This window comes from Caretta caretta, chromosome 22 (assembly GCF_965140235.1).
Source record: "Caretta caretta isolate rCarCar2 chromosome 22, rCarCar1.hap1, whole genome shotgun sequence".
Lineage (NCBI taxonomy): Eukaryota > Metazoa > Chordata > Testudines > Cheloniidae > Caretta > Caretta caretta.
Window position 1 is genome coordinate 7,365,390 of NC_134227.1, and position 27,151 is coordinate 7,392,540.

The 27,151-nt window shown below is 40.6% G+C and overlaps 1 protein-coding gene across 2 annotated transcripts in view; it reads right to left on the reverse strand.

Moving 5' to 3' along the window:
• Positions 1-27,151, reverse strand: part of CDON (cell adhesion associated, oncogene regulated) — a 99,080-nt gene that overhangs the window by 26,008 nt on the left and 45,921 nt on the right. For both annotated transcript variants that reach the window (XM_048827653.2, XM_048827654.2), the window contains exons 5-16: positions 26,802-26,945; positions 25,607-25,894; positions 24,011-24,280; positions 22,858-23,211; positions 18,669-18,961; positions 16,705-16,879; positions 15,177-15,305; positions 13,114-13,320; positions 12,043-12,224; positions 9,838-9,943; positions 2,517-2,639; positions 211-438 (exon numbers count right to left, since the gene is read on the reverse strand). In XM_048827653.2, the coding sequence (XP_048683610.2) occupies positions 211-438; positions 2,517-2,639; positions 9,838-9,943; positions 12,043-12,224; positions 13,114-13,320; positions 15,177-15,305; positions 16,705-16,879; positions 18,669-18,961; positions 22,858-23,211; positions 24,011-24,280; positions 25,607-25,894; positions 26,802-26,945 (2,499 nt within the window). The remainder of the gene's footprint in view (positions 1-210; positions 439-2,516; positions 2,640-9,837; positions 9,944-12,042; positions 12,225-13,113; positions 13,321-15,176; positions 15,306-16,704; positions 16,880-18,668; positions 18,962-22,857; positions 23,212-24,010; positions 24,281-25,606; positions 25,895-26,801; positions 26,946-27,151) is intronic.

A 27,151-nucleotide genomic window follows, 5' to 3' on the forward strand; every position in this document is an offset into this window, starting at 1 on the left:
TTCACAAATTCCTTCATCACGCCATGTTCCTTTAGTAACACGTAAGTGAAGAGTTTCTATGACTAACCAAATACCAGTTTGACCATAACAGAGAGTATGCATTTGGAGCATTCAATATAAAGCTCCATATTTATTGTCTAACTTTCATTACCATCATATTTTTTCATATTAAACTTGGACTGGGAGGAGAGGAAACCAAGAATAACTTACTCTGCATGGCGTTTTGCTGGCGATTCTTCCACAGACACATGGCAATGAAAACTATCAGAATAAGGACCATCACTCCAAGGACACAGCCCACAATCAGATATAGCATGTCACTGCTCCGAACAGGGCCATTTGATGGGCCAGCATTGCCTCCACCCCCACGATCAGGAGAATTAGGTGGTGTACTCAGGTCCTTCACTGGATATTCCGATGCTCCAGGTGTGCGTTTCACTGGTTGAAATACAGGAGACACACATGGTCTTGTGAACCCAACTTGGAATGAGAAGTCTGCAGAAATGTTATTCTACATGTGTTTATTTATCTGTTATTCAACTGTACAGTTATGAAGTGGAAATATCTACCATTGAATTTAGTATCCCAATGATTTGTAGACAAATTTTCAGCTCAAGATTTTTACATTAGCTGATGAGGTCAACTAACACTGGATGATAACTGTTTGTCTTAGAACATGCCTATTATCTACCTACTCATAACCCATGTATCTAAGCCAGGTTATACTTCAACAAGCAATTGAATGTAAGCATTGCTCGAGACGGCACTAGCTTCCAACCAGAAAGAACACAAATCTTTCCACTTCTGAGGTCAGGAAAAACCACAATATGCATTTCTGTCAACTAACCATTGCCAGACGCCTTACTTCTATCTGATGTGAACCCTGCTAACCTTTACTGTTTTCAAAACTGCATTCTTCTGGAAATGAACCACCAGGTAGAAATCTTACAAAATTCAAGACGACGTCAATATGACACCTGCACTACAGTGAAAGGCACCATTTCAACAATTATATATTTGCTGGCTGCTAAGTAAATACATACTGAATTGTAGCCACTCTGTGCTCCCCAAAACAATGTAAAGAATTATTGGTAATTAATTTTGCAGGACTAAATTTTTCCATCAGTGAATGTTACAACCAAGATTTTAAATGGGGGTTTGTACTGAACATTTTCAATATTGTATTTATAGCATTAGAATTTGTTTTGCTAAAGGTTAGCTCATGCTTAGGGAATCTAATAGAGAACAGTAAGACCAAGTTAGCTTTTGAGTGTTAACTACCTCTTTGAACCGAAATGACCAAAACAAGCCCCATTCAGTGTCTAGAGTCTCGTCAACATTCACCAAAAAGAAGGGGCCCAAAAGGCTGCTTGTGTGGGTGACCCCTTCCAGAGCCAAGTCAAGAAGGATCAAGGCTAGAGCACGGGGGCAGAGGCAATGCTTGCTCTCATTTGAGGTTATTGCTTACGGCCCCAGATTGCCTTGATTTGGTCCTAAAAGAGGTCATAAGAACACAAGAACGGCCATACTGGGTCAGACCAAAGGTCCATCTAGCCCAGTATCCCGTCTTCCCACAGTGGCCAATGCCAGGTGCCCCAGAGGGAACGAACAGAACAGATAATCATCAAGTGATCCATTCCGTCGCCCATTCCCAGTTTCTGGCAAACAGAGGCTAGGGATACTTCAGAGCATGGTTCTGCAATCACTTAAAGGAAATGTCAATATGAATATTTGACAGCAGGTTGTCCCCCCGGTATAGTCTTAAAATCTTGAGGAATTACAGAGCTGTTGATAACTAAGACAGACTCTGGGTAGGATATATTCCACCAGATGTAGGTGGTCTGAGAGATTGCAGCTCCCAGCCCTGCCCTGTAAGGTAATAGGTATTGCACGGTAAGTTTGACGTGCATGCTTGTAGACTCTTCTCAGAAGTAGTGCATTTGAAGCCGTATTTTACTTTTAGTGTCAGCATATTCCCTCTGCAACATAACTTGATTTTAAAGATTAATTTGCTTAAGAAACCAAAGTAACTGTGATCGTTAATTTCTTTTGCAAATAATTACTCTGACATTTTCAGAGAACAGTATTCCTATCTTCTTGCCAGAGGCAGGTAGAATTGATGTGAGTGGCAGCCAACTTATTCATCATGAATTAAGAATTTGAACAAGTCCTGAAGAGACAGTGTAGGCAGAAGTACATTATCTCCAGTAACCAACTAAGCTACAGCAAGATGGTGTCCGGCTAAGGAAAGACCACCAACGTCGGATGAACTGGGACTGTCAATATATCCAAAAGGTCTACACATCTTTGCAAACTATCTTTCCTGGAGACAAACACGTTGGTCTCTCCAGTCAGAAAACCTCAGCAATAGTAAATAAAAACAATCCTCCAAACATAATTATAGCAGATGGCATCAATTTTTAAAAATAATTAAATGAAAGGGTCAGCGAGTAATTTTCTTCTCAGGCTTTACATTTGACATTAGCTCTCAGACAAGCAAAAGTGTCCTCACTCACCTTTTGTCTCGCACATCATGACGTTGCTGTACTCACTTTCACCTCCCTCATTATAGCACTGCATTTTAATATCGTAAGAGGTTTCTGGCTGCAGGTGGCTTATCAAGTGCCACTGCTTTGTACCTAGAAAGAAAAATGAAACGAGATTTGTTTTGTTTGATATGAGACAGATGCGAGAGTGTGCGTGGGAGAGAAAATGTCTGAGTCATGGAAGAAAATATAGCGTCATGCCCTTTTCACTAGGCAAAAGTACAATGCTGGGGTGTCACAGGCTTGCTTGGTGAGCACAGAAAGCATTATCTTTAAAAGATTATATCTTGTACTTTTAAACAGAGCAGGTGGAAAATCTTCAGGCAACGTTTTTCTGTTGGAAATGTCAGAATCCTTTGGTTTTGTTCTGCTTCTGAATGAAATAAATCTAAAAATCATGGCATTTCCTATGAAATGGAAATTCTGGTTGACACACAATTCTAATTTTAAAGACAAACTAATCTTGATTTCTTTCACTTGGAATTACTCTTTCCATCCTGAAAGACTCTTAAGCACTTTGCAAGCTACCTACATATACACAGGAATCTCTTCATCCATCATTCACATGCATGCCTTTAGGGTGGAATGTGCCAGCTGTTTAACAACGTACAATGTTCAGGGCAAGTAGTGAGGCAGACTACTGTATCAAACTGAAACAGGAGAAATTTAGGTAGACAGAATGTAATTATTCTCACATTAGAATTTGGCCAGAGTGCTGTGATAATACCCTGACTCTTTCAAGAGTACCATGGGATCTTCAGTAACCATAAATGCAAGGTCCCAGTTAAAATTCAAGTCACCCAATATTTTCACAGGAAGGAGTCATCTAAAGTCGATGTTATGACCTCTCCTATCTCAGTTAGTAGAAGCCACAAATAATTTAACTTATACCTCGTGAAACATACTAGGGAACACTCTCAGATAACAGGCCTGTCTTTCTCACTCTCCCAGTCTCTGGGGGCATGGACTCCAATCCAAGCAAGCTTTCCTAATAGAATGATTTTGTTAACTCTGGCTGCTAGCCAACCTTTCATTTAGACACCCTCCTGAAGTACAGAGCACTTCAGTATAAATCACTCTCCGTTTCTATTTTCACGGACTTGTGACAAATTTTAATAAACAGGGACCCTTTTTTGAGAGTTTAATTAACTGTTTGAGCACTTCTAATCCCTCTTGGAAAATACCACCTTGAACTGTTTCCACTGTTTCTAAGAAACTGTCATACCACCTACTGATTTAAGTATTAATTAAAAAAATAAAGCCCACTTGGCTGGAAGGGCTGTGCCATCAAGATTCCATTCTAACTCAACAGAATTAAAGCTGCAGTCCAATTCCCACTGTGTGGCACTAAAAATACCCTGTAAAGGACGATGGTTTTCACTCTACTACATGAGGAAGGCTCTTTTAAACTGCTTTCTTTCAGTGCTCTAAGTGGTGAACTACTATGAAACACAACTTTCACTTCACACACACTAAAATGAATAGATGCCCCAAATAATAACTTGTATTTAAATATTGGTTGATGCTGGAGTTGGCTTATTCCTAAAGCACATTTTTCCAAAGCTTTTTACTTCTGTCTCCTCTCCCTCCACCCCCAAACATTCCTTTCAGTAATTACTGTACCAGGTTTTAGGTTTCTGCTTCAAACCATTAGAGGAACTGGAATCTGTACAGACACTTTAACTGTGCTCTCCCTGCACCATTAGGAAGCGAAAACATTTAAACAAGACATCAGACTACATTTAGGGTTAACATTCAATCTCCAAGATCGAAGCAACAGGGAAAAATTCAGCCCATATAAGCAGGAAAGGGCAGGTTTAATTTTGCTTTTGCTGAAGGATACAAATACTGGAGAGCCATATGATGCAAACACACAAACATTTTTATAAAATTGCTTGTGGCGACTTTTATAGAGGAAAAACCTTCTGTAAGCTTTGGACTCTGTCTCAGAAGACAAGACTTAGCAGGAAATGTTCATGAAAACTTAAGACAACTCGTTAACTAACACAACCATCACAACAGCTTTTCCACACTAGTAAAAGAGTCTTTGCAAGATAAAATCTGCTGTCAAAACACTGATTTAAGAGTAACAGAGGGAAGACTGTGATTAGGCCAATGTAGCCATCTGTACGGGTTAACCAAAAGGCCTGGCACCTAAGTTAAGGATCACATGTTTCTCTATACTTCAATGTAAAAAAGAATCCAGTCACATTTGAATTGAAAATAGCTTTCACTATTTTACAGAAACGTGGTAAGAAAGCTTTAATGTTTCAAGTTGCCACCATGTGAATTTCAGTTGCAGGCTCTGGGACAGCTGAGCAGCTGCTAGTGGTTTCAGACTGCCACAAACATTTCAGTATGCATAAACTTGAAAATCAGGAATAAGCAAATTTCACAGCACAGTGGAGGCACACTTAAACAACTGCCCTGTGTGCAACGTTCATAAACACACAAGTTCTGCATCACAGAATGCTAAAATATGTTTACAGACAAAGATACTGACTGCATAAGCTTTGAAGCAACCCTCTGAGCACAAAAACTAGATATTTAACAGTCCTACTGTCTGAAAAAGCGTACATCACACCTTACAGTATTGTGCAGGCTATAGTCAAAGAAGGAAGAATTTGCAAAACAAGGGCCCGATCCTGCCTCAACTGAAGTCAATTGCAAAAAAACCCATTACCTTCAATGGGGCAAGATGAGGCCGCTACATTTATTTAGGCCAGATGATTGAGAGGGTGTTAAAAAATGTAAAATGTGACTACTTCTTCCATGAAAATGATGATCTAAAAGTTCCCAGCAAAACAACCCACTGGCTTACAATATCTGTTATCAATGTGTTCAAAAAGCAAAGCGGGAATTACGCTAAACTGTCAAATTAGCTAACATTTACTGAATGTGGCAATATCTTGGGCTCAGAGAAGCTCCCCTATAAACAAAGGGTAAAAAATTAAGCACCTACTAACAAGTAACTGGAGAGGGCTTCCCAATTTGCAACAGCAAATGGTTGTTACTTACTGTAGCTGGAGGTTCTTTGAGATGCATGGTCCCTATCTGTATTCCACACATGGGTATGCAGGGGTGCCATGCACCGGAGTCCAGAATGTCTTTGAAGCCGTGTCCGTTGATCCAAACACACGCAGTAACTCTCCTCGTGCTCCTAACCAAGCATGTAAAAGGCACTGCGGGACAACACCTCTCCAGTTCCTCCTCTTACTGCACTCCAGCTGGATCCGAAGCAGAGGGGATGGAGGGTAGGTAGTGGAACACAGATAGGGACCACACATCTCAAAGAGCCTCCAGTTACAATGCGCAAGCTCCATTTCTTCTTTGAGTGATGGTCCCGACGTGTATTCCACACATGGGTGACTGTCAAGCAGCGTCGACTGGAGGAAGGTGCAAGGAAACTGGTAGAAGAGATGTCGGTAGTGCTGCCGTTCCTACGGCGGCATCTGCCATTGCTGCTTGAGTTAGAGCATAGTGTGATGCGAAAGTAGGGCTGGAACTCCAGAGGTGCTGCAGCGGACTGCCCAATAAGGATGCTGTGCAGGCAGGTTGCGCTCTATGGAGCGAGCTGCGATATGCCCAGGAGACGGAAGCTTTGCTATTTTGTAGCAGTCTAAGATGCTTCCCGAAACCCATTTAGAAATCCTTTGTGAGGATATGGCTTGTCCCCATGACCTTTCTGCCAAGACAAAAGAGAGTCTCAGATTTTCCAACAGGTTTGGTTTTCAGCACGTGGAATGCCAGGCTGCGCCTGATGTCAACGGAGTGAAATCTCTTCTCCTTGGAAGAAGCGTAGGATTTCGGGCAGGAAACATAAGTATCGTTTGACTGATGTGCAACTCGGACACAACCTTGGGGAGGAATTTGGGATGTAACCAAAGGGAAACCTTCTCCATGTGCAATACTGTATAAGGAGGGTCTGCCATCACGGCTCCCAGCTTACTAAACCTTCTTGTCAAAGTAATGGCTATGAAGATGGCTTCATGGACAGATAAGTCATGGCACATGTCACCAGAGGTTAGAAGGGTGGGCCTGTGAATGTTGAAAGGATACGGTTAAGGTATCATTGAGGCGTAGGTTTAATGTCTGGTGAGAAGGTCCTGATCAAGACCTCCATAAATCAAACTGTGGTCAGGTGTGTGAAGATAGACCATCCTTGCACCAGTGGGAGGAAGGCATTAACTGCTGGTAGGTGTACTCGCAGTGAACTGAGGGCTTTAAGAAGAGAAGACAGTCTAGGATAACTGAAATGCCTACAGTATCAAGTGAATGCTGGTGGTGATGTGCCCAGGCCAAAAATCGCTGCCATTTAGCCAGGTATCAGAGCCTAGTAGAATCCTTCCTGCTTTGGGTCAGGATTTCCTGAACAGGGAAGTCTTGGATAGTATTTTGGCCCTCCCTTGGGAATCCCAAAGAACGGAGCCACGAGTCCTTTCGCATGACCAGTCCTGTGGCCAAAGATCTGGATGCTATACCAGTGGCATTTACCGCACCCTGGGAAGCCACCTTTCCTACCAACCTCCCCTTGCCCAGAGAAGACTGGGACTGGGCTTGGTGTTCCATGGGGACTTTATCTTTAAATTCTGTGAGCCTGGTATAGGTGTTAAAATCATATTTGGCTAACAAAGCTTGGTAATTAGCTATACAAAATTGGAGGCCTGCAGAGGAGAAAACCTTCCTACCCAGGAGGTCCAATCTCTTTGACCCTTTATCTGCTGAAATAGATTTTTTGTTAGCGTGGCTGAACTCTCTCTGTAGCTGTCTGTACCACCAATGAATTAGGCGCAGGATGGGAAAACATGAAATCACCACCCTTTGGCTGGCACAGAACATCTTTTCGCTCTTTTTGGCATAGGGGCACAAATTACTGGTGTGTGCTAGACTGCTCTGGCCAGTTCTAATATGGCTTCATTGATTGGAAGGGCCATCCTGGTTGGTTCCTGTGGTTGCAAAAATGTCCAGGAGCCAACGTTAAGGATCCCTGGACCTCGTCTAGCAGGATTTGGAGATCATTAGTGATCCTTTGCCACAACTCCTGATGTTGCTGATAGTCATCTGGCAGAGAGGGCAATGAAGGGGTGCTGGCCTCCTCCAGGGATAATGAGGAGGCCCCCCATCGGAAGCATTTCTGGTTCTTCCTCCTCATACATTGAGGGGACCGGCTGATGGGAGGCAGAGAAGCGGAATGACTCCTGAGAGGTGTCTAGGGCACCTGCCATAGCGGTCCCTAAATGCATTGGCACCTATGGGAATCAATATCGGGGTCCCTTGGAGGGGGAGGAGTCATAACTGGAGGGATAATAATGCCTCAGCTGCGTCATGTCTCCCGTACCCTCACAGAGATACTGGTGCAGCTATATCCTCTGACTCCTCCGATTTCAAGCATGGTTCTGTTGGTCTCTGATGGTACCATCAGTACCGATGTGCTCCTGCCCGATGGATGGAGATGGGACCTCTCCTGAGACAATGGTAACGGCTCCTCCACTGGGATAAGGATATCTGTCAGGCGGGCAGGGCCCGAAAGGAGTGGAGATTGTGGTCAGGGGAGGAAGATATCCTCCAGTGTTAAAAGTCTCCGTACGGCCCAGAGTCCGAGGAGTTCCAGTACAAGACACCTGAAGGACCCATTTAATCTGATGCAGCCAGATGGTCTTTGGATAGACAAGGCGGTAGCAACGACGAATCTGGGACTTGAACTCACAGACGGGACTGGCGAGTGATTATCTTTCTACCCCCGCTACTGCTGTCACTGCCAGATCACTCTTTTTCTGCACCTTACTCTCCAACCTGCGGGTTGAGCTGGTTCCGTGGGTTCCATATGCAACACTTCTCCTGACCTTGACCAGTTCGGGGAGGAAACACATTTTTTCTGGACAGTCTGCTGCAGGGATCTATCCTTATGCCCATGCGAGTGTCTCTTACTCTCACGGGGAGCCCTGTGTGACGAGTCCTTGGGCTTCGATGTTAAGGGCTCTGCTCCGAGGGTCATGTTTGGAGGGCCTTTGCTGGTTGGTGGAGGCCAATGTATAGTGGGGGCTCCTGGGCCCAGGTCGGAGTGGAGCCTCATAACTTCTTCCAGCAAGAACATTTTCAGTCAGAGCTTATGGGGCTCTCTAGGTCTGGGTAGGAAGGATTTACAGATACTGCACTTCGCAGAAACATGCATCATCCAGGCAGTGCAGGCCAGTGATACTCATCGCTGATGGAGAAGGAGCGAGGGCAGAAGATGCCGTTCTTGAATCCATGGACCCTGCACCTAGTCCCGTAACCAGGGCGGGGTGGCAGGGGAGTATTCTATTCTATATGAAACACTAAAATAGAATTTCTAAGCTAAGAGATAAACTATTTATAACTAAATTTTTACAGGTTCTGCAACAGCAAAGGAGGACACGATTCTGACTCGGGCCATGCAGTGGTAAGAAGGAACTGGAGAGGCATTCACCTGCATTGCCGATTATACCCTTGGTCGGGAGCACAAAGAAAGTTACTGGGCACATGCAGGCCAACGGGCACTGCTTTGAAGGAATTCCAGACTTGGGTGCAAGGTGTGCATACGCACCCACATGTGAAATACACATCGGGACCATCATTCGAAGAAGAACTGCGGGTTTATTTATCTTAGAAAACTTGCACCAGTGAAACTAAATCTAAAATCCATTTAATTACACGAGTGAAAACCCCTAACTGTTAGATGCATGTAAACTGGTTTAAAATCTCATTTTTGCCAGTTTATTTTATTTTAGTAAATTAGTGGATTAAGATAAACTGGTTTAAACGCATCTGCATTTAGGGCTTGCAATGATGCAGCCGGAACAATTTAAAAGTGGAATTTAAATTTACTAAGTTTGAACTATGGATGGAAGAAACAAGTTCATGCGGGAGCAGAATTTGGAGCTAAAAAGTTAAGATCTCTACTGCTGGTGAATATATTATTTAGAAAAAAGAAAAGGAGGACTTGTGGCACCTTAGAGACTAACAAATTTATTTGAGCATAAGCTTTCGTGAGCTACAGCTCACTTCACTGGATCCAATGAAGTGAGCTGTAGCTCACGAAAGCTTATGCTCAAATAAATTTGTTAGTCTCTAAGGTGCCACAAGTCCTCCTTTTCTTTTTGCGAATACAGACTAACACGGCTGCTACTCTGAAACCTGATATTATTTAGACTGAATTCGTTTCAGTAAAGTAGTTCAGATTTGTGTAAACACAGCCATTACGGTTACATAATGGTCTTCCCCAACAAATATCTGGCATACTGCCTCTGATAATGCATACGCCACATCATACCTTCCACAATCTCTCTCTTGTAATCACTATCATTGTCACTGTCAGTTGGCCGGTAATAGATATAAAATCCTTGGATGGGGGTATTATTGTTGCTTGAAGTAATATACTGGAAAAGAGAATACAAATAATACATTAAAGGATAAACCCATTTAAAATTAAAATATTTGATTACGTTTCAAGTCATGACAGAAATAAATTTACTTCATTCAGGAAGAGACCAGAAGTATTTTCAAGAAAGAGTGGTCTTAAATAAGATAGAAGTAGAAGAAACCACTGTAGTTCAGATGATGTAACAGTTTCCATTCTAATCCCGTGCGGTCAGTCACCAGTTGCTGTCTGAAACTTCCATTTTGGCTGAGAATTTTTGAATGGTGGTCTCTGCACAAAGGCGAAGTTCTTAGTGTTTTTGCCCTAGCGGTTCACAAGGAGAATGAAAAATACACACCCTTCCCATTGAAGAAAGAAGAAAAAAAAAATCTTGCAATCTTTTTCTGAACGGCCAAGTCCTTGGCATGCTGGACGTGCTGGGGGGTAGGAGCTGATTGGTGGGGACCACCGGTAGGCGGGAGGCACTGGGTGATCAGTGGGGGCTGCCAGTGGTGCTGAGCACCCTCTTTTTTTTTTCCCCCCTGTGAGTGCTCCAGCCCCAGAGCACCCATGGAGTTGGCACCTATGCTTAAGAAAATTATATTTGATTTGACAAAGCAATAAGCCTTTCAAAATCAAACTGAGTGGCACAGATTTTTTTAATCAGGTTTCATGGTGAGAACTGAAGGATCTACTTTGCATGTATATGGAGCTAAATTAACGGCACTGTGAAAAATCTAGTCAAACATACTGCGGTGAATGCAGACATGGGACTGGGGAAAGCCCCGCTGAAGGGCTGAGGACGGACTCCTGCAGTTCTGAAGAGCCCAGAAGGGGTCCACAGCAGGGAGCTCTGGACACCTTCCTAGTCCCATTTTGAAAAAGGGATATTACTCTCATTTGAAGATTTTATTTTAAGTCAAAGATATACTGGACCATTATGACCAAAAAAAGAAAAAAGAAAAACAATTACAAGAATTATATAATTTCAGACATAGTATGTTAGTCATGCAGCTGAAGGCTGCTGTAAGGCACAGGGGGCAGAGTTAAGGTTGTCTATGCAACTTTAACTTGGGTTAAATTGACTGGCTTGGGCTACGCTTAAAACTGGTATCAGCATAGCTACGTCAATCAGAGGTGTGAAAAAACCCACGTCCAACCAGCATGGCTATGGTGACAAAAACCCCAGTGCAGATGCAGCTATGGCAATAAAAGAGTGCTTCTGTCGACATAGCTAATGCTCTTCCTATACCAGCAGAAAAACTCCTTCTATCGTGTAGGCTGCCTCTACACTAGGAAGCTATGCCGGCACTGATCCTGTAGTGCAGACGCAGTTGGTATTTCCTAACCTTTGAGTTCAAACTTACTCTTATGTAGTCCTAAGACATTTTAGACTAAGTTTCTTCAGTTTATTACTGATATTTTCCTCTTTCAAGGTTGAATTGTTCAGGCAAACTGCAGAACTGGGAATTCTGTGGTGTTTAGAAATTACCCTCATGGTGCACCACGATTGCATACATAAGTGTGCAAAAGCAAAAACTAATGATACAGTGGATTTCAATAAGGACTTCAAAGTATTTGCTTATGAAAGACAGAGTTACAGGGGAAAGGAGGGGAATGTTTTTGCAATATGGAATTTTTATTGGATACACTTCCTCTTCAGATGTAGCCTATTGAAAATTCTCAACAGAGAATATGATTTTGAGGCTTGGTTAAGACTTTTTAGCGTGTGAATAATACAACAGTGGATTCTTTTCAAGGACTCATGTAAACTAAAACAGGATTTATTATCAAATAACACTTTTGAGCTGTTTGGAGGAGTTAAAGTTGCTGTTATTCAACATCCACTACAAGACAGTACCAGAAGTACAGCAACAATTCAGGTTTCTAGATTTTAAATATTACAATACAGGAAAAGAATTAGTAGATTGATATGGTTCATGGGATATCAACCATGAATCTCTTAAGAATACCACTCACTACTGAGGAAAACAACTACATTGCTAACTTGAGTGTGTTGTTCTTGATCCTTGATCCTTCACTTTTAAAAGATTTCTAACTGCCAAATCAGTAAGAATTAGTCTATAGAAGGGGAAGAGAGCAGAAAAGTGTACTCACAGTCCATTTTAACATGATCTGAGTGTCGCTGACTGCCTCAGTGTAGGCAATGTGAGGTCCTGTGATCGGACGGTTGGAAAAACGGTTGGTAAAGCCAGCAACTTGATATGGTCGAGATGGTGAGCTTCGTGGACTATCCCCGTAATTGTTAACAGCAATCACACGGAATTTGTATGTTGCTCCTTTCAAAGGCAAAAGATAAAATTAGGGATTAAGATAAAAATACCCAAGCACTAGAAAAAGGGCTCAAATAATTAAAAAAAAATCTGAGATAAGACACTGTCATAGTGGAATTAGTTCTAAATTGATTTCTTGAGATTCAAAAAGAAAATCACTTGCAATGAAAGATGTCTCTTTAGTGGTTTTAGATGCTTAACTGTGACAGAACCTGCTCATACAGTGGTGAAAAGCTAGTCAAATAATTGGGCTGGAAAGAAATTTTCATCCATGGGAAAGGCAAGGAAATGCTATTTTTCCCCTCCTAGAGCAAGGATGTCCAATTAAGATTATGAGATTGTATCCCACAAGACCAGCTGCATGCATTTCTAGAAGTCATGGACAATGGTCCTCCTTTGTCTATTTCTGAAGTTCCCCTGAACTTCTGTCTCAGAGTAATTGGTTGATGTTAGTATATTTGTTCTCTTGTTTCCCAGCCCAATAATACTAACCAATGAAAAACAAATGGAATGGCTGCAGAGAAGCACATAACAATCGTAACCTAGATTTGGTATTTACCAGAAATGACAATTAAGTAGGGAGAGGTTGAAAGAAAACGTGCACAAAACTAACAAACATCAATAAAAATTGAACTTGGGAGGGCAGGGGGGACTGTTTCATTCTTAGACAGCTAAAAGCCAACTTCAATGAAAGAAACAAATTCCTAACCCGAGACAAACTACAGATAAAATGGGCCTTTTTAATCATGTTTAGTATTCTTAATGAATCTGTAATTATTTTATCTTCTGAAGTGCATGACCAGAAAGAAATACTTCTCCTCACAAGAAAGTGGTCATCTAAAAGAAAAAGGATTTAGAACTAAAACTCCTAAGGGCAGTGAAAGAGTTTTAATACCTGGCTCTAAGTTGCGAACTTCCACTGACAGTTTAGAAGGAGAGATGCTATCGGCTGCAATTAGCCAGTCGCTGTTTCGGCTCATGCGCTTGTACTCTACTTTAAAGGCAGTGATGGGGGAGCCGCCATTTGCGCGTGGGATCCATGTGACATAGACAGAGGTCTCTGAAGCTGTTGAGATAGCAGGGCGATCTGGAGCCTCTGGAACTGAAATGGGAAATTGAGGAAGATGAACATAGGAGTTAGATGAGAAACATGGAACTCCGTTCTCTACAGAGCACACCTATGATTAGTTTAATCAATTAAGTTAGACCAAATGTTTCAAACATGGAGATTCTTAAATCCTCCTCCCACAGGCACTCCAGTATATAAAATGAGAGGTACTTTTAGAAGTTTTCCTTTTATCCTTCAGAGTTGGGAAGAGCCCTAGTACTAAAAAGTCTTAAACTGTGTATGAAAACTTAGTTGTGGATGTGAACATTGCGCTGCATCAGACCAATGCAACTAAATTATGGGAGCGCAAAAGTGTTCTTAAACAACAAGCAACACACTACGAGAAAATAGTGGAGCTACATACTTTATTCAACAGAACTGAAAGAGACATGCTAGTACACTAAACTCTATCTCTTCCTTGGCACTACACAAAGGGAGCACATACAACAGCAGCAGGTTGGTTTGGTGAGAATAAAAAATTTGAACTGAAATTCCCAGAACCATGAAAAAAATGGATCCGCAAATACTACTAAGCACTGAATCGCTTAAGCATAATTTAGAAGAAACAAGAGCAAACCAAGCATGTAACAAATTATATCAATACTTACTGAACTCACTTGACGTTACAGACAGCAGTGGGAACAGAGGAAATGGAAAGAGGTGGTGTTAGCAATCTGGTTATAAGAAGTCTCATCAGTCAGAATGGTTAAGTCTTCACTGCACTGGTTTATACACATTGTTAAACCACAAATGCCATAGAGGGAGGAAGGTATTTAATAAGGAACAGAAAGGCAATAGGTTATCTGGCACTAATTGGATTTTAAATTCTTAAACTCATTTTCAGTCTATTTGGGTAACATTTTCAAAAGCGCTGACGGGAATTAGGAGGCTAAATCCCATTTACAAAATTGACATATGCACTTAGGAGCTTTAGTCACTTTTGAAAATTGGACATGGGTGCCTTTGAAAATTTTACCTTTTTTGCTCATGTTATTTACCCTCACTTTGACAGTGATCTCTGCAATCAAGACTTGGTGTACTTCAGGAAGACTGACACATATTTAGCCGTAAGATATTTAAAGGGACATTTTCAACTTAAAAATCACACCTGTTTGAAAATGAATTACTTATTGTTACAATATCCAATTTGACTATCAGTGATAAACTACGGAAAAAAGACACTGACTTTATGCATCTGATAGCACTTTGCATATTGTCACCTTCAGTTTCCTCTCCTGTTCTTGCGGGTCTTTCACAAAGTCAGAGAGGAGAGAAACCACAAACATAAGAAAAAGTCCTTGTAAATTATCAAAATTGGCAGTGAGATTAGGGGTCAAGTGTGGCAAACTACTTAACTCATTATTAGAAACTGACTACATTTCAAAGTAAGTGTCCCTTTAAATATCAAATTCACTGGATGAGAAATCTATTTGATGACAACTACACTCTAATGCAAGATAGGCACTGCATTTTGAGGATTCATAAATAATTATTGCAAGTCACAACAAATGACGGGATGAATCAAAGTGGTTACTTAATACACTGCCTCACTGACTGGGATGAACTAACCTTTTAATTAACACTCTTAAAAGCATGAACAATCTGATCATTTTCTCTAAAAATGCATGCAAGCATAGAAAATCTACTAGTTTGAAGTCACTTATATCTGAGCCTTGCTAACAGATCATTCACAAGAGAAAGAGACCTGCAACAGAAAGACAGACCTAAGGAATAAACAGGGAATAAAAATGGACACAAGACATAGAAATACAAATAATTATAAGCACTTGAGAAATTAGCTTAAATGCATCTCATCTCATACGCAAATCGGAGACAATCCATTCACCTACCTCCACTGTGTCGAGACAGGTCTGGAAGGATCACCCCAAAGTTATTTGTCCCTTCTTGAATGATAGGATGTTTAGGAATGCCAAGTGGGGGAAATGGGGCCTGAGTATTTTTTGAGGATGATGTTCTTTCTAAAAAAAGTTTGAGATATGATACATAAACTCAGTGACTGAGAAGGCAGTGCCGGAAAAAGATCCGTTCACTGCATCCTTACAGTACACCCCCTCCCGCTGCTTTTACACAAGATAGCAGCTTTAACTGTGGTGCAGTTGGCACTAAACCTGGCTCCAATTCCCAGCCAGGCTTGCTGTCCTCAGGGGCTGAAGGAGAAGAGAATTCTCCACGTCAATCCGCAGAATCACTGCACAAAAGTCTCAGGCTGGAGTAACCTCCATAATAACTGCACATCTATACAGCATGATATGCACTAGTCCCACCCTAGATTTCTGCTGTGAGTTTAACACCTGTTACGTTCCCCCAAATCATGCCCCTCAGTACACTGAAACCACCAACACTGGTAAAGGAATCATGATGAAAGCACCCTAGCAACAATGTGGCAATAGGTCTAATGAAGCCCCCAAACTGGCAATTAAAAACGCATACCAGTTTTCATAGCATATGGCTGCCTCCTCCTGGAAATAAATCACTAGCATGTCTAATGATTTTTAATACAGCTGGTTCCTGTATTACATGACCAATTGTTGAATTCTTTGCATTAATAACATTTTAAGCAGAGTGGCTAATATATGGTAATTAAAACATTTCATGATCTAGCCGCTCAGTTTAAACCTGAATTCAAAAAAATCACTGAAGTTGGAAATGAGAACTGGGTTAGCGCTCTCAATACAGTGTAGTGCACTACAAAACTAACATAACGTGCACCGGAAGTTTCTGCACAGGAAAGGCCAAGACCCTTTTACACAGGTCAAGACTGAAGAAGCTTTATTAATCTGTGTGAGGACACTCAGAATGGAAAGACCAGTCAAGCTTGAACTTCTTTTTAAGTGTTACGTGGAAAAGGCTGACCAGGACCTGGCTGCCTTCTGACTTTAGCTTGGCTACTTTCAGTAAGGGCCTCTATGCACTACCACTTACGCTGGTAGAAGTTATGTTGCTCAGGGGCGTGAATAAGCCACCCCCCGAACAACGTAAATTACACCTACCTAAACACCTGTGTGGACAGTGTTGTGTCCGCAGGAGAGCGTCTCAGGCTGACATTGCCACCTCTGTGAGCGACAGTAGCTATGGGAGAGCTCTCTCCCAGCAGCACAAAGTGTCTTCACCAGATGCGCTACAGTCCATACATAGCGCAGTTACCTCTCAGCGTACTGCTATGGCAATGCACCATCAGAATCTGACTTACAGCTATGCTGGATCCCATTTACCAACAGCCTTAGTTGTGATAGGCGCTTCCTTTGATACTACACTAAACAACTGTTTCCACAAATAGCTGTAGAGACAAGCCACGGTCAACTTAAATTATAGGAATGTTTTGGCGATAACTTTGCATATAGGAAACACTGCACCTACCTTTGCTGGTGCGAAACGTAAGCATGGCAGGCTGGCCTTCACCAGCAGCACTCCTTGCTACCATCAGAACCTCATAGAGGCTGGAGGGCTCCAGTTCTGTGAGATGAAGCTCATTTTCACTTCCAGGAACACGGACCGTATGCCAGCTTCCCATGACATTGATGCCATCGTCCAGCTGTACCAGAGGAAATCACAAGATGCTAAGAGCAAGACAAACCATGACTTCAACTTTACATGTGGGAAAATATCAATACTTCTCCAGCTGAGCTGGTCTTCCGGACATTTTATTGTATAAAAATGCCAAAATGTCTAATTATGTTCAATTAGTTTTACTCAGGGCCAGTGACAGCCCTGGAAATCCAAGTCTTTTATCCACACAGCAGGTAAAGCACAAGTGGCAGCTCTGTGAGCTTCTACACAATGTTCCTGCAATAGATCTGAACCCTGACCTACAGGATCCCCCATATCAAGGTTTGAGAGACTTCTGTCTCCATATTAAGTTGGCCCCTGGCCACTCAGCTGAGACAGCTAACAATGCTAATTAGTACATATTACAATGGATATTTACTGCGAGTGCTTATGTCTGAGGAACTAGAATGAGGACAAACGATTTCAAGCAGAATACCTAGCTGCCATTATGGTGGTGTGCATGTCTGGATTAAAGCAGAACCCAAGAGGAGAAAGGGGACAGTCAATTACCCTAACCTATCCCAGCCTTCCATGAATTTAAGCTTCTTTACATGTTTATTAGTTAAAATGAGTAACACAAAAAAGAGAGCGTGTGTCTGTGTTTTATCTGCTTGGTTACCTCCAGAGACTGGAAAACATCAGCAGGAAGATTGGAGATTTGTTTTTATTAGAGTACATATTTCCCTTTTTACAATTTTTCATTGTTGTTGTTGTTTTTCTGTTTTGCAGTGAATTCACCAGTTCCATTAGGCAAAGGAAAGATTTCTCTTAATAGCTGACCTTTGAGAAAAGCATTACCCCAAATCCCAAAGGAAAAGGCAGAGACTCTACCAAAAATAAAGTACTAAACAACATAAGACTTTAATAAAAACATGGAAGGCAGCTCCAAATGCTATGGATTACTAAAGTTTATACTGATGGCCTTGATTCAAATTCTTTCTTCAAAAGAGAGACATTTCTTTCTAATGCTTTATAAAAAGAAATCTTGGAAGAGGAGGAAATCAATTAAATAATTTTTATGATAGAAGAGATAGATGCTTTTAAAACCACGATAAACTGTCTACTAAAATTACATAAACAAACAAGCATTTAATACAGAAAATATAATTGCTAGTGATGGACTAATTTGAAGGGCCAGATAAGCACCAAAAGTTTTGAATACTTATCTGAACCAAGTATCTTTGGTTCATAAATTAAACAGGCTCTGTCATGAGATTTCCTGGATTTGGCTGGTCAAAATATCTTGCGGTATTTCTGCTTCAGGTTGGGATAAGACCAGGATGAACAAGGCTTTAAACTTATAAAAATATGAACTGAGTAACTTAGTCCTTCAGAGAAAAAGTCTGATTTAAGATTTAGTCTTATGTGATGCCTGGTTCTAATTCTAATCAAAGACGTTCACGGCTTGCAAAAGTTCTATTCAAACTACACAGTGCGAGTGAGATCAGAACCAGACATACTGACTGTAAACGCATTGTTTTGATTGCTAATGTTGTATGAATAATGCTCACCAGAGTCCAATTCCACACATACAATAATGGTACTACAATGGAAATAAAAACTTGAGTTCTGTTGAACCAGGCCCAGTTAAACCCAGAAAAAACAGCAACTAATTTCAATCATCCCTAAACAGACTGCCTGTGTGTCCACAGCAAAACTGGGCTGATACCATAGCTCTTGTTAACACCCACGTTGCTGTAACAAAGATAGGTTCCTTGAGAAGCCTAAAACTATCTGCTGTGGAGTTATTCCTATCTCCTGCAAAGAAGCAGTACCTTGCGATATTTCACGAAGTAAGCATTGATGGGCAAGCCGCCATCCTTTCCAGAGCGCCACACTAGGTTATACATATCTGGCTTGAGTGTCTGTGGAGGGCTGAGGATGATTGGGGCTTCGGGCGGCAAAGCACCATTGAGTGTCTTTTCTGTAGCAACTGCATCAAGATGCAACTTCGTTGGAGACAAATTTGAGAACCCCACTTCTGTATCGTAATCTCCATCTCCTTCATCGCTTTGGGCAACCTCTGTAGGAGTGACTTCTTCAATTTTTGTACTAGACTCAAAAGGAACTGCAGAAGAAAAATTCTGGTTATATCTACAAGACAAAGCCTATTTGCTTCATGCGCTAGAAACAATTAATGAACTACTGTCCTTCTCTCCTAGAGTCTACTGATCTTCTATGCAGTAACAAGAGCACGGCAACATCTCATTGGAACGCATGCATTGTAAAGGTGTAGTACCTGGCAGATCGGCAGCAGAGGGTGTGTTATAATTGATGTATCAGGTACATTAGGTAGCAGCAATGTACTTACATTGAAAAGTAAAGAACTACATTTCTACCAGCATAAACAGAGTAATTTGAAGTGACTCAAAGGCATTAAACCATGTCTGTACAATTACAATTTACTGTATGTACAAAATTACATTAAGGGCATTTTCTTAGCTCACTTTGTGAAGTTTTAGCTGTGAGTAATTTCTGTTAATATTGAACACTATATAGCTGAAACCCAGCCAACTCATTTGAAAATATATTGCTAAGAATGAGGTAAGCTTAGAGTCAGATCTAAAGTGCTATTGGTGATATTAACATCTATTTCTGAAAGCCCTCTATGTGCCTCCTCCTTCCATCCCGCAGCTTTAACTGCAATGAGGTCAGTAGTACTGGAAAGCATAACAGACAAAAATACTCTTAGGGAATCCTGGAATTGATACACAGCTTGTCAACATTCCAGGCAGCAATGGGCTGGCAGGTTGGACATCTGAGGTTTAGCATCAAGACAAGCATCAAACTTCAATATTTAAAGTGAGAACTCTGAGGGAAATGACGCAGCTCCTGAGGTTGCACACTGAAATGTTAGACTGCCAGATGTTCTTAGTCCTGCCCATTCTTTCATAGATCTGTGTAGGTTTCCGTTATATGTTGGGGTCCAGAAAGTAGAGGGGAATAAGGGGAACTTAGTTTACAAAATAAACAGACATTCCTTGGTAATGTAAAGCATAAGCTGGGTTGGCCTGGCCACCTCAGATTCCGTCAAACCTCCATTAAAATACCAACAACAAATGTGGCTGCTATTTTTGGCCACTTCTTGGAAGCTGGAGGGGAAGGGAAAGGTGGTTTTTTTTTTTTGTTTTTTTTTTTTTTTCAAACAGAAGCCCATGTTCTCAGCAAGCATTGGTTTATTTAGGAATGCTGCAGGGTTTGGGGATGGGAGTCATAAGCAATACAAAGAGGAAGTCTTCAAGGCCAAACATCAGCTTGTTCAAGACAACAGAAGAAATGCCTGATAATGTTCTCACCCTTAAAGTGTATCTAGTACACTAAATTAACCCATGAGAAAGTGATACATGCTGCATATTAGCATCAAAACCCAACGTTCTGTCTGAAGAGTTGGAACGCGTACTTTCCTGTGATGGCCTAGTAAGGATTTCTGGATGTACACAATATGACTCGGTGACTGCTGGAGCAGGGAATTGGACTGCAGTATGCAGGGAATGAGCTGTGGTTTTGGTTGGTGTGGGTAGACCTACTGGCATTATTGCTTTTACTAGCCCTGAAGGCTAGTAAACTATTGGCAAACAATTTGTATTTAACTTATAGACAGACACCACAGGACAGTAATGTTTATTAAGGCTGTTCAGATTTATGTACCTACACCAGAGGATTTGTCAAGGTTTCTGTATCCTTTATTTCAGTATGTAATGTGGGGTACTTCCGCTACCTCCCTATTCAGATTAACTATTCCCCCTCAGCTTCATAGTCACTGCACCCTTTGAAAAAATTCCTTAGCAATCCCACAAAATAGGCTCGTGTTTAATGGAAGTTAGCAGGGAGATTTGTGGTCAGTGTTCTACAACATACCCAATGACAGCCTCCTACAACCAGCACTGCAAGACGGGAGTTACTACTCAAGACGGGTAACATTTTCTGAAGCATCTAAATGACTTAAGACACTAAGTGCCACGGAGTTAGATTCCTAAATCACTCAGGCGCTTCTGAAAACTTGACCTGACATATTCACTTGAGCCTATTGTAGACTGAACTGACTGCAGAGCTACATCGGTTTGATACTTCTGCTGTTAGAACTGGTTTATTAAAGTCGTATGGGATATAAATATCTTTTGGCATTTAAGTTAATAATCCTTTGAATCCTGATGGCTCTCAGATAGCCAGCTTCCAAACCCATTTAAAGATTTACAGATCAACCCCAGTGCCTTTACTGTCACTTGAATGCCAATCAGAAGCTAGTGCAACAAATTTGAAACTGATAAAAGCAAATATGACATTTAACTTGTAGAACTCACGGCCACCAGGTTGAGACATGGCATCAGGATTTTTATTCCAATTCAGGTTGAGTTCTGGGAATTGTGTTTGATTTTGGTTTTATGAGGTCCATTAATGAAGTTAATGTGAGTTTTTTAATATTAAAAGGACACAGAGATCATTTTCTCAGCAATTTTTTTTTTTATTATTAAAGAAAACATCTTTTTGCCCCATTTAGAGGTATATATTTATTTCAAGAGGGGAAAAAATATACTAAAGTCTAAATGAAAAATTTAGAAAAAAAAATCTCAGTTTATATTATATATTTGATAGCACTTTGAGTGTAGTCAATTTTTATATAGTACCCTATACAGTCAGTTTCTCCCTTGCTAAACAGAACCTTCTAAACATCAAGATGGAAGTAGAAAAATATCTTTAAAAAAAGGATTTTAATGTATTTCAGGACATATTTACCAGTGTTGTATCAGAAGCCAGAATATTTAAAAATTAGACAATTAAAAAAATAAAATTAATGTTTTTCTGTGTGAATTGTGCATTCAATATATTTTCTATCTTTATTTTTTGGGGAAAAAAATTAGGTATAGAGTTTAACTTGCTTTCTGGCTCAGCACATTTTAATGAGGTTTCCTGTTTTCCCTAGGACGTGTTTTGACGATTATACAGCAAGACTAAGTGTAAATTTTTCAAAACCACCTACAGGATTTAGGCTCTTCAGTCCCATGTTAAAAGGCACTTAGAAGGCTAAATCCCACTGATTTTTAATAAAACTTCAGCTCCTAAATGCAAGTCTCTTTTGAAAATGAGCATAAGCCTAAATCATTTGGGTGCTTTTTAAAATTTTGCCCTTGTTCTTGTTAGGGTAACTTTTTAAAAATTATTTTTAATATTTCTGGGATCATGGACAGAACATAAAATAATAAAAATAAAGATGATTTCTTTTTATAACGTGCCTTCAGCTTAAGAACAATCTCTTTCTAGTAGCAACCTCAGAGAATAGTGAACAGTCAGTATTTTCTTTGCAAGATCAAGCCTTTTATATTGTCTATTTATGTTTACATTACTCATCTACCCAAGGTGGTGGTGGTGATGATGGCGGCGGTGTGCGCGTGCATTACGGAGAACAGTTGAGGATTCCCCTGCTTTACTTCACTCTTCAAAGACTGGTTTTGCTGTGCACCAATTCCTCAGTAACTTTGGAAGCACCGCTGAACCATAGTTTTTACGGCTGAAAGCCGGGCTGCAACCACACAATGCTTTAGCAGGTGATTCTAAACACGCTTTTTTTCTTTTCTTTCTTTTTTTTTTTTTAAAGCCTGTAGAGATTTTAACCTGAATTTAGTGCTTGTCAAAAGTCCCTTATTGGATCAGACTGGAGAACTAAATTCTCTAACTCCAAAATGGGGCTTCCCCACATGGCCATCTCCCTTCCCAAAGATGTGCCAGGTGAGACCCTGGTACAAGCTCTAGCCTCAGGTGAGATGGCCAAAATCTACAAGGTGAATATCTGCTCACTAGGAACCCGGCCAACTCATTTCAATGCATCATGAAATAGCCACTTAATTTCTAATTCAGATTTTGCTAAACTGACCCTCTTGACACTAAAAAGATGTTTCACCACATAAGGCGCATGCCAGATTACTTAAAATGTTAAAAAGGCTCACAGCAACGCTGATTCTAGCTTACCAACTGTAAGAAATGCTTCTGACAGTGCTGAGCCGTGTTCATTTGTTGCTTCGCAGGAGTATTTCCCAGCATGCTCTGGAGTAACTGCCTGAATGTATAGGGAGCTTGATCCAGCTCGAGACATGGTTAAGTAGATGGGCTCTAAAATGGCGTTGCCTCTCCTTGTTTGTGGAGATTTTCGTGGTTTTGAATGTAGGACCTGAGAAGGGTGGCTGGTAATAAGTCCACGGCTGCTGTACCAACGGATTACAGGAATAGGCAGTCCAGTGGCATTGCACGACAATGTAACATCTCCACCATCTACCACATTGGCACTGGCTGGTGAAGAAACTATAACTGGCTTGGAACCTTTGCCTATTAAAAAAAACCACAATTCATACATAAAATTAATTCACTGTACTATGGAATCTATTGTCTAATGCACAGATGAGCTGTTAATATGGTACAAAAATGAACACATTCAAATATTTTTCATTTATACCGTTCTCTAGTTTTCTGGTTGCTAGTAATTCCCCAGTTCACTGCCTTACTGAACAAGGGACTGAAAACCATTAACACTATTGAAACTTTTGTTTGGAGCAGGCAGATGCAATATTAAACTTCAATCTGCACTTGGGGTGCACAAGAACAAAAATCTCAAACTTTAAGTCTGGAATTCGTCAGTTACAAAGACAAATTCCAATAGAACCTGAAACCAGTTCAACTCATCTGAGTCAATCATGAGACTCAGAAGAGGTTTCGTTACAGTTGGATTTAACCCTGAAATTTAGGTTTAAAAGTTTAAGAATCAATACAACTGAGTCACCAAATACCTCCAGCTCTCCAAACACTCCTCCTATCAAAACACGGCTAAAATGTCATAAAAGCCAACACTGTCTAGGAGAGAACCATGCAAAACTATATTTGAGGCAAGATATTTTTTGCCTTCTTTTAAATTCTGGATCCTTGAAATAAAGCAGCTGGGTCATATCTCCCACTCCCCCATGAAATACTTCAACAAGTGATGGAAAAATCATACAATTTGCTGCTTACCGTGGTCAGAAATGGACTTAGTCGATACATAAACCAAATCTTTTGGCAAGAAAACTAAAATGTGTCAGAAAAAGCAAAGGTTTTAGTTTAAGTTCTTGGATAGTTAAAAATGTTCCTATACCTGTCTGGACTTGAAGTCTCCCAGTGGATTGCATAAAACCAATCCCATTGTTTGCCACACACTGATACAACCCAGAATCCTCCTTGGTGATGCCACTGATTCTCAACCTGTTTCCTGTGACCAGATGTCGTGGAGAGAGATGGATGGAAGCTGTATTATGGAACCAGGTAAGATTAGGAGCAGGGTTTCCATGAATGTCACATGAGAAATGTATAGTTGCACCCACAGCCACTGTTTGATCCTGCAGTCCTTTAGAAATTGAGGCAGATTCTATAAAGCAAATAAATAGAATGTGAAACCCTGCAGGCTGCTCTTTCAGGAATCATGTAGAAACTAATTACTAGACCACACGTTTAACAATAATATGAAATTGTACAAACTTATCACACATATGGAGGCTGAGCTTAGTCATGTCTCAAGCTCAGTGAAAGATGAATACTTGCTTCTAAGGCATTTGCTCAACACTCATTATAATGGCTTTTTCCTTCAGTGCAGAAAAGTCGTGCTTACTCTACAAAAGTAAAGGATTCCTTTAATGGAAAACTTTTTTTGACAAAACTATTTCCTGTTTCAGCATCTCTACTTTATGAAACAAACTTTTTTTAACCATTCAGACTCTTTGGCCAGAATACACACATATCTGAGCCCTACCATATTTACCCCTGATCAGTGGTAAAGCCCCCATTGACATAAATGGGAGCAGACAGGCAATCACTGTGGTTTTGAAAATCCCACACAGAACTAGCATGGAGAAACAAACGTTAATATTTTTATTTACAAATTAATGTCTATGACAAACAGCCAGAGGACTTGCAGCCAGAGGTACACTGTTCATTAACCACACACAAGTAAGCCCAGACTCTAGCTTTTTGCTAGAATTCTATTTCACTCTCAAGAGGTACAGGAAAGTTGCTAATCTCCAGGAGATGAGCGTTGGGATCATCCTCAGCTACGTTCTATTTTAGGTAACAGTAAGAACGTTGGGGGTGAAAAAGATGAAAGGGTGATTCCTTCAATGTGATTTAATGATGCTGCAAGACTGATTCTACCTTAAAGTTATGCAGTGCCCAGAAAGAACTGCTACAAAAGAAAAGTGGAATAGCAATGAAATAGAGAGGTACAGCAGTAGCCAGCTACATACTGATAGGGGGAAAAAAACCTTTTTAGTATGCTCACCCCTTGCAGCAAACTTTTTGTTTAGTTACTACCATGAACGGGGAAAGGAGAAGCATCCTACTTTGGCACATGATTCATCCAGTACTAGGAGGCGTGCATGGCCTTTTTGCAGACAAACAAGGCTACTAGTTTTGTCCTGAGGAGTTTACAAACCAAAATAGATGAACACAATAAAGGAGGACAAAGGATTTGGAGAGAGGATAATGAGTCATAAGGGATGCAAGCAGGGAGAGATCATGATATACTTATTAAGTACATATCTTAATTCTTTGATGATGTAAAATTAATTTTAAAATGCATCAGCCCTTGTCTGGGTTAAAAGAGCATGAGGAAACTTAGGGTCAAGAGCTACTATACACCAAAAACAGAAATGGTCTTCAACAAATAAAAAACAATTCAGTTCCTTCCCCTATTTCTTACCAAGTATAGTTACTGTGTAATTTATATATTTCACTACTCCAGACTCATTTGCCACCACACAGGAGTAGTTTCCAGCATCCAATGTATCAAGTCTGTCTGTCACAAGATGGGAGTGCAGTAGTCTCCACCTGCTTCCAGTCAGTGCATCCTGACCATCCTTAAACCAGTGGACATGAGATGCAGGCAGCCCGCTAACAACACACTCTAGAGTTAGGGGACTGTGCTGAGGTACTGCCAAAGCCTGAGAAACGGTGGGGTGAAGAATGCGAAAACCTTCTGCAGAAGTGCCTGGAAGTAGAGTAAAGGGATATGCAAAAGATAAAACTCCTTAACAATCCAATTTTTAAATTGGATTATTAAATACTTTTTCCTCTAGTGGCTCCCTCTCATTTCTATCAAAGCCCTGAGGTTCTGGGTGTAACCAAATTTACTCACTCACATGGCGGACAAATTTTCACTATGGCTGAGCACAGCATAATGGACTCTTGCATTGGCACCCTCTCAAAATCAGTTGGAGTGGTGGTTATTGGACACGGGGCATTCCCCTTCCAGCAGCTAAGTGCAGAGTCTTTTTGGCATTTGAGCCTACATCTCCCACACAGCGGTGCACACCCACTATGCCACTACTATAAACTCTGCATTACTCTTTCAGGAGTTCATTACCCCTCCATCAATGTTCCCTTCACTGCCATTTATGCCAATAAGAGAACAAACCATAAGCAGAAACAAATTACTCCTTTTACAAAAAGAGCGGGAAGTGAGCATTTCACCACAGATCACATACTTGATAACTCATGTTAAAAGGGAGCATGAAATTGATAATATAGGTGACTATTTCTATAAAATGGACCTATCACATACCGTACTAATGAAATACATTAAAACACACACGCAAAACAGGAACGACTTTGCAGACCCAGATATTTTTAGACTACTTGATATTCATGCTAGGAATCTTTTTAGGTTGATTTTTTCATAAAGTCACAAAATCAAAGTCAGTTACAGCAGATGAAAAGTATTCTGCAGACATTTGCTAGCCAGATTACATATTGTATAGGACCAGAGTTTCACCCATCAGAATAGCAAGACATTAAAATCTAGCAGAGTTTATTAAAAATACTAATTTAAGGTGGATCAATTTAGTTCAGAGCTTTTATCCTTTCAAACCACCCTCCTAGATATATTAAATACTCACGGCTGACTACGAGCTTATGTCCAGTGGGTTCTAATTTGAGATCATGAGTGACTGGGTTGTATGCTGCACATTTATAGGAGCCTTTATCCTCTAAAGAGACATTCAAAATCTGCAGATTTCCAGATGGAAGAATTAGGTAGTTATCTGAGGAAGGGAAAAAGGCTTGTTTAAAATTAGTTTCAAATAAACAGTTTTAAAAATTTCTTTAGTCAATTTATCTAGCACCCTGTTCTATTAAGTGAACTAATAACTCTGCCAACAAAAATTCATTCCTGTAATGGATGTCTTTACTAAGATAGATGTATCTAAAATGAATTGCATAATGAGTTTTCGACTTTTTAGGATATCAC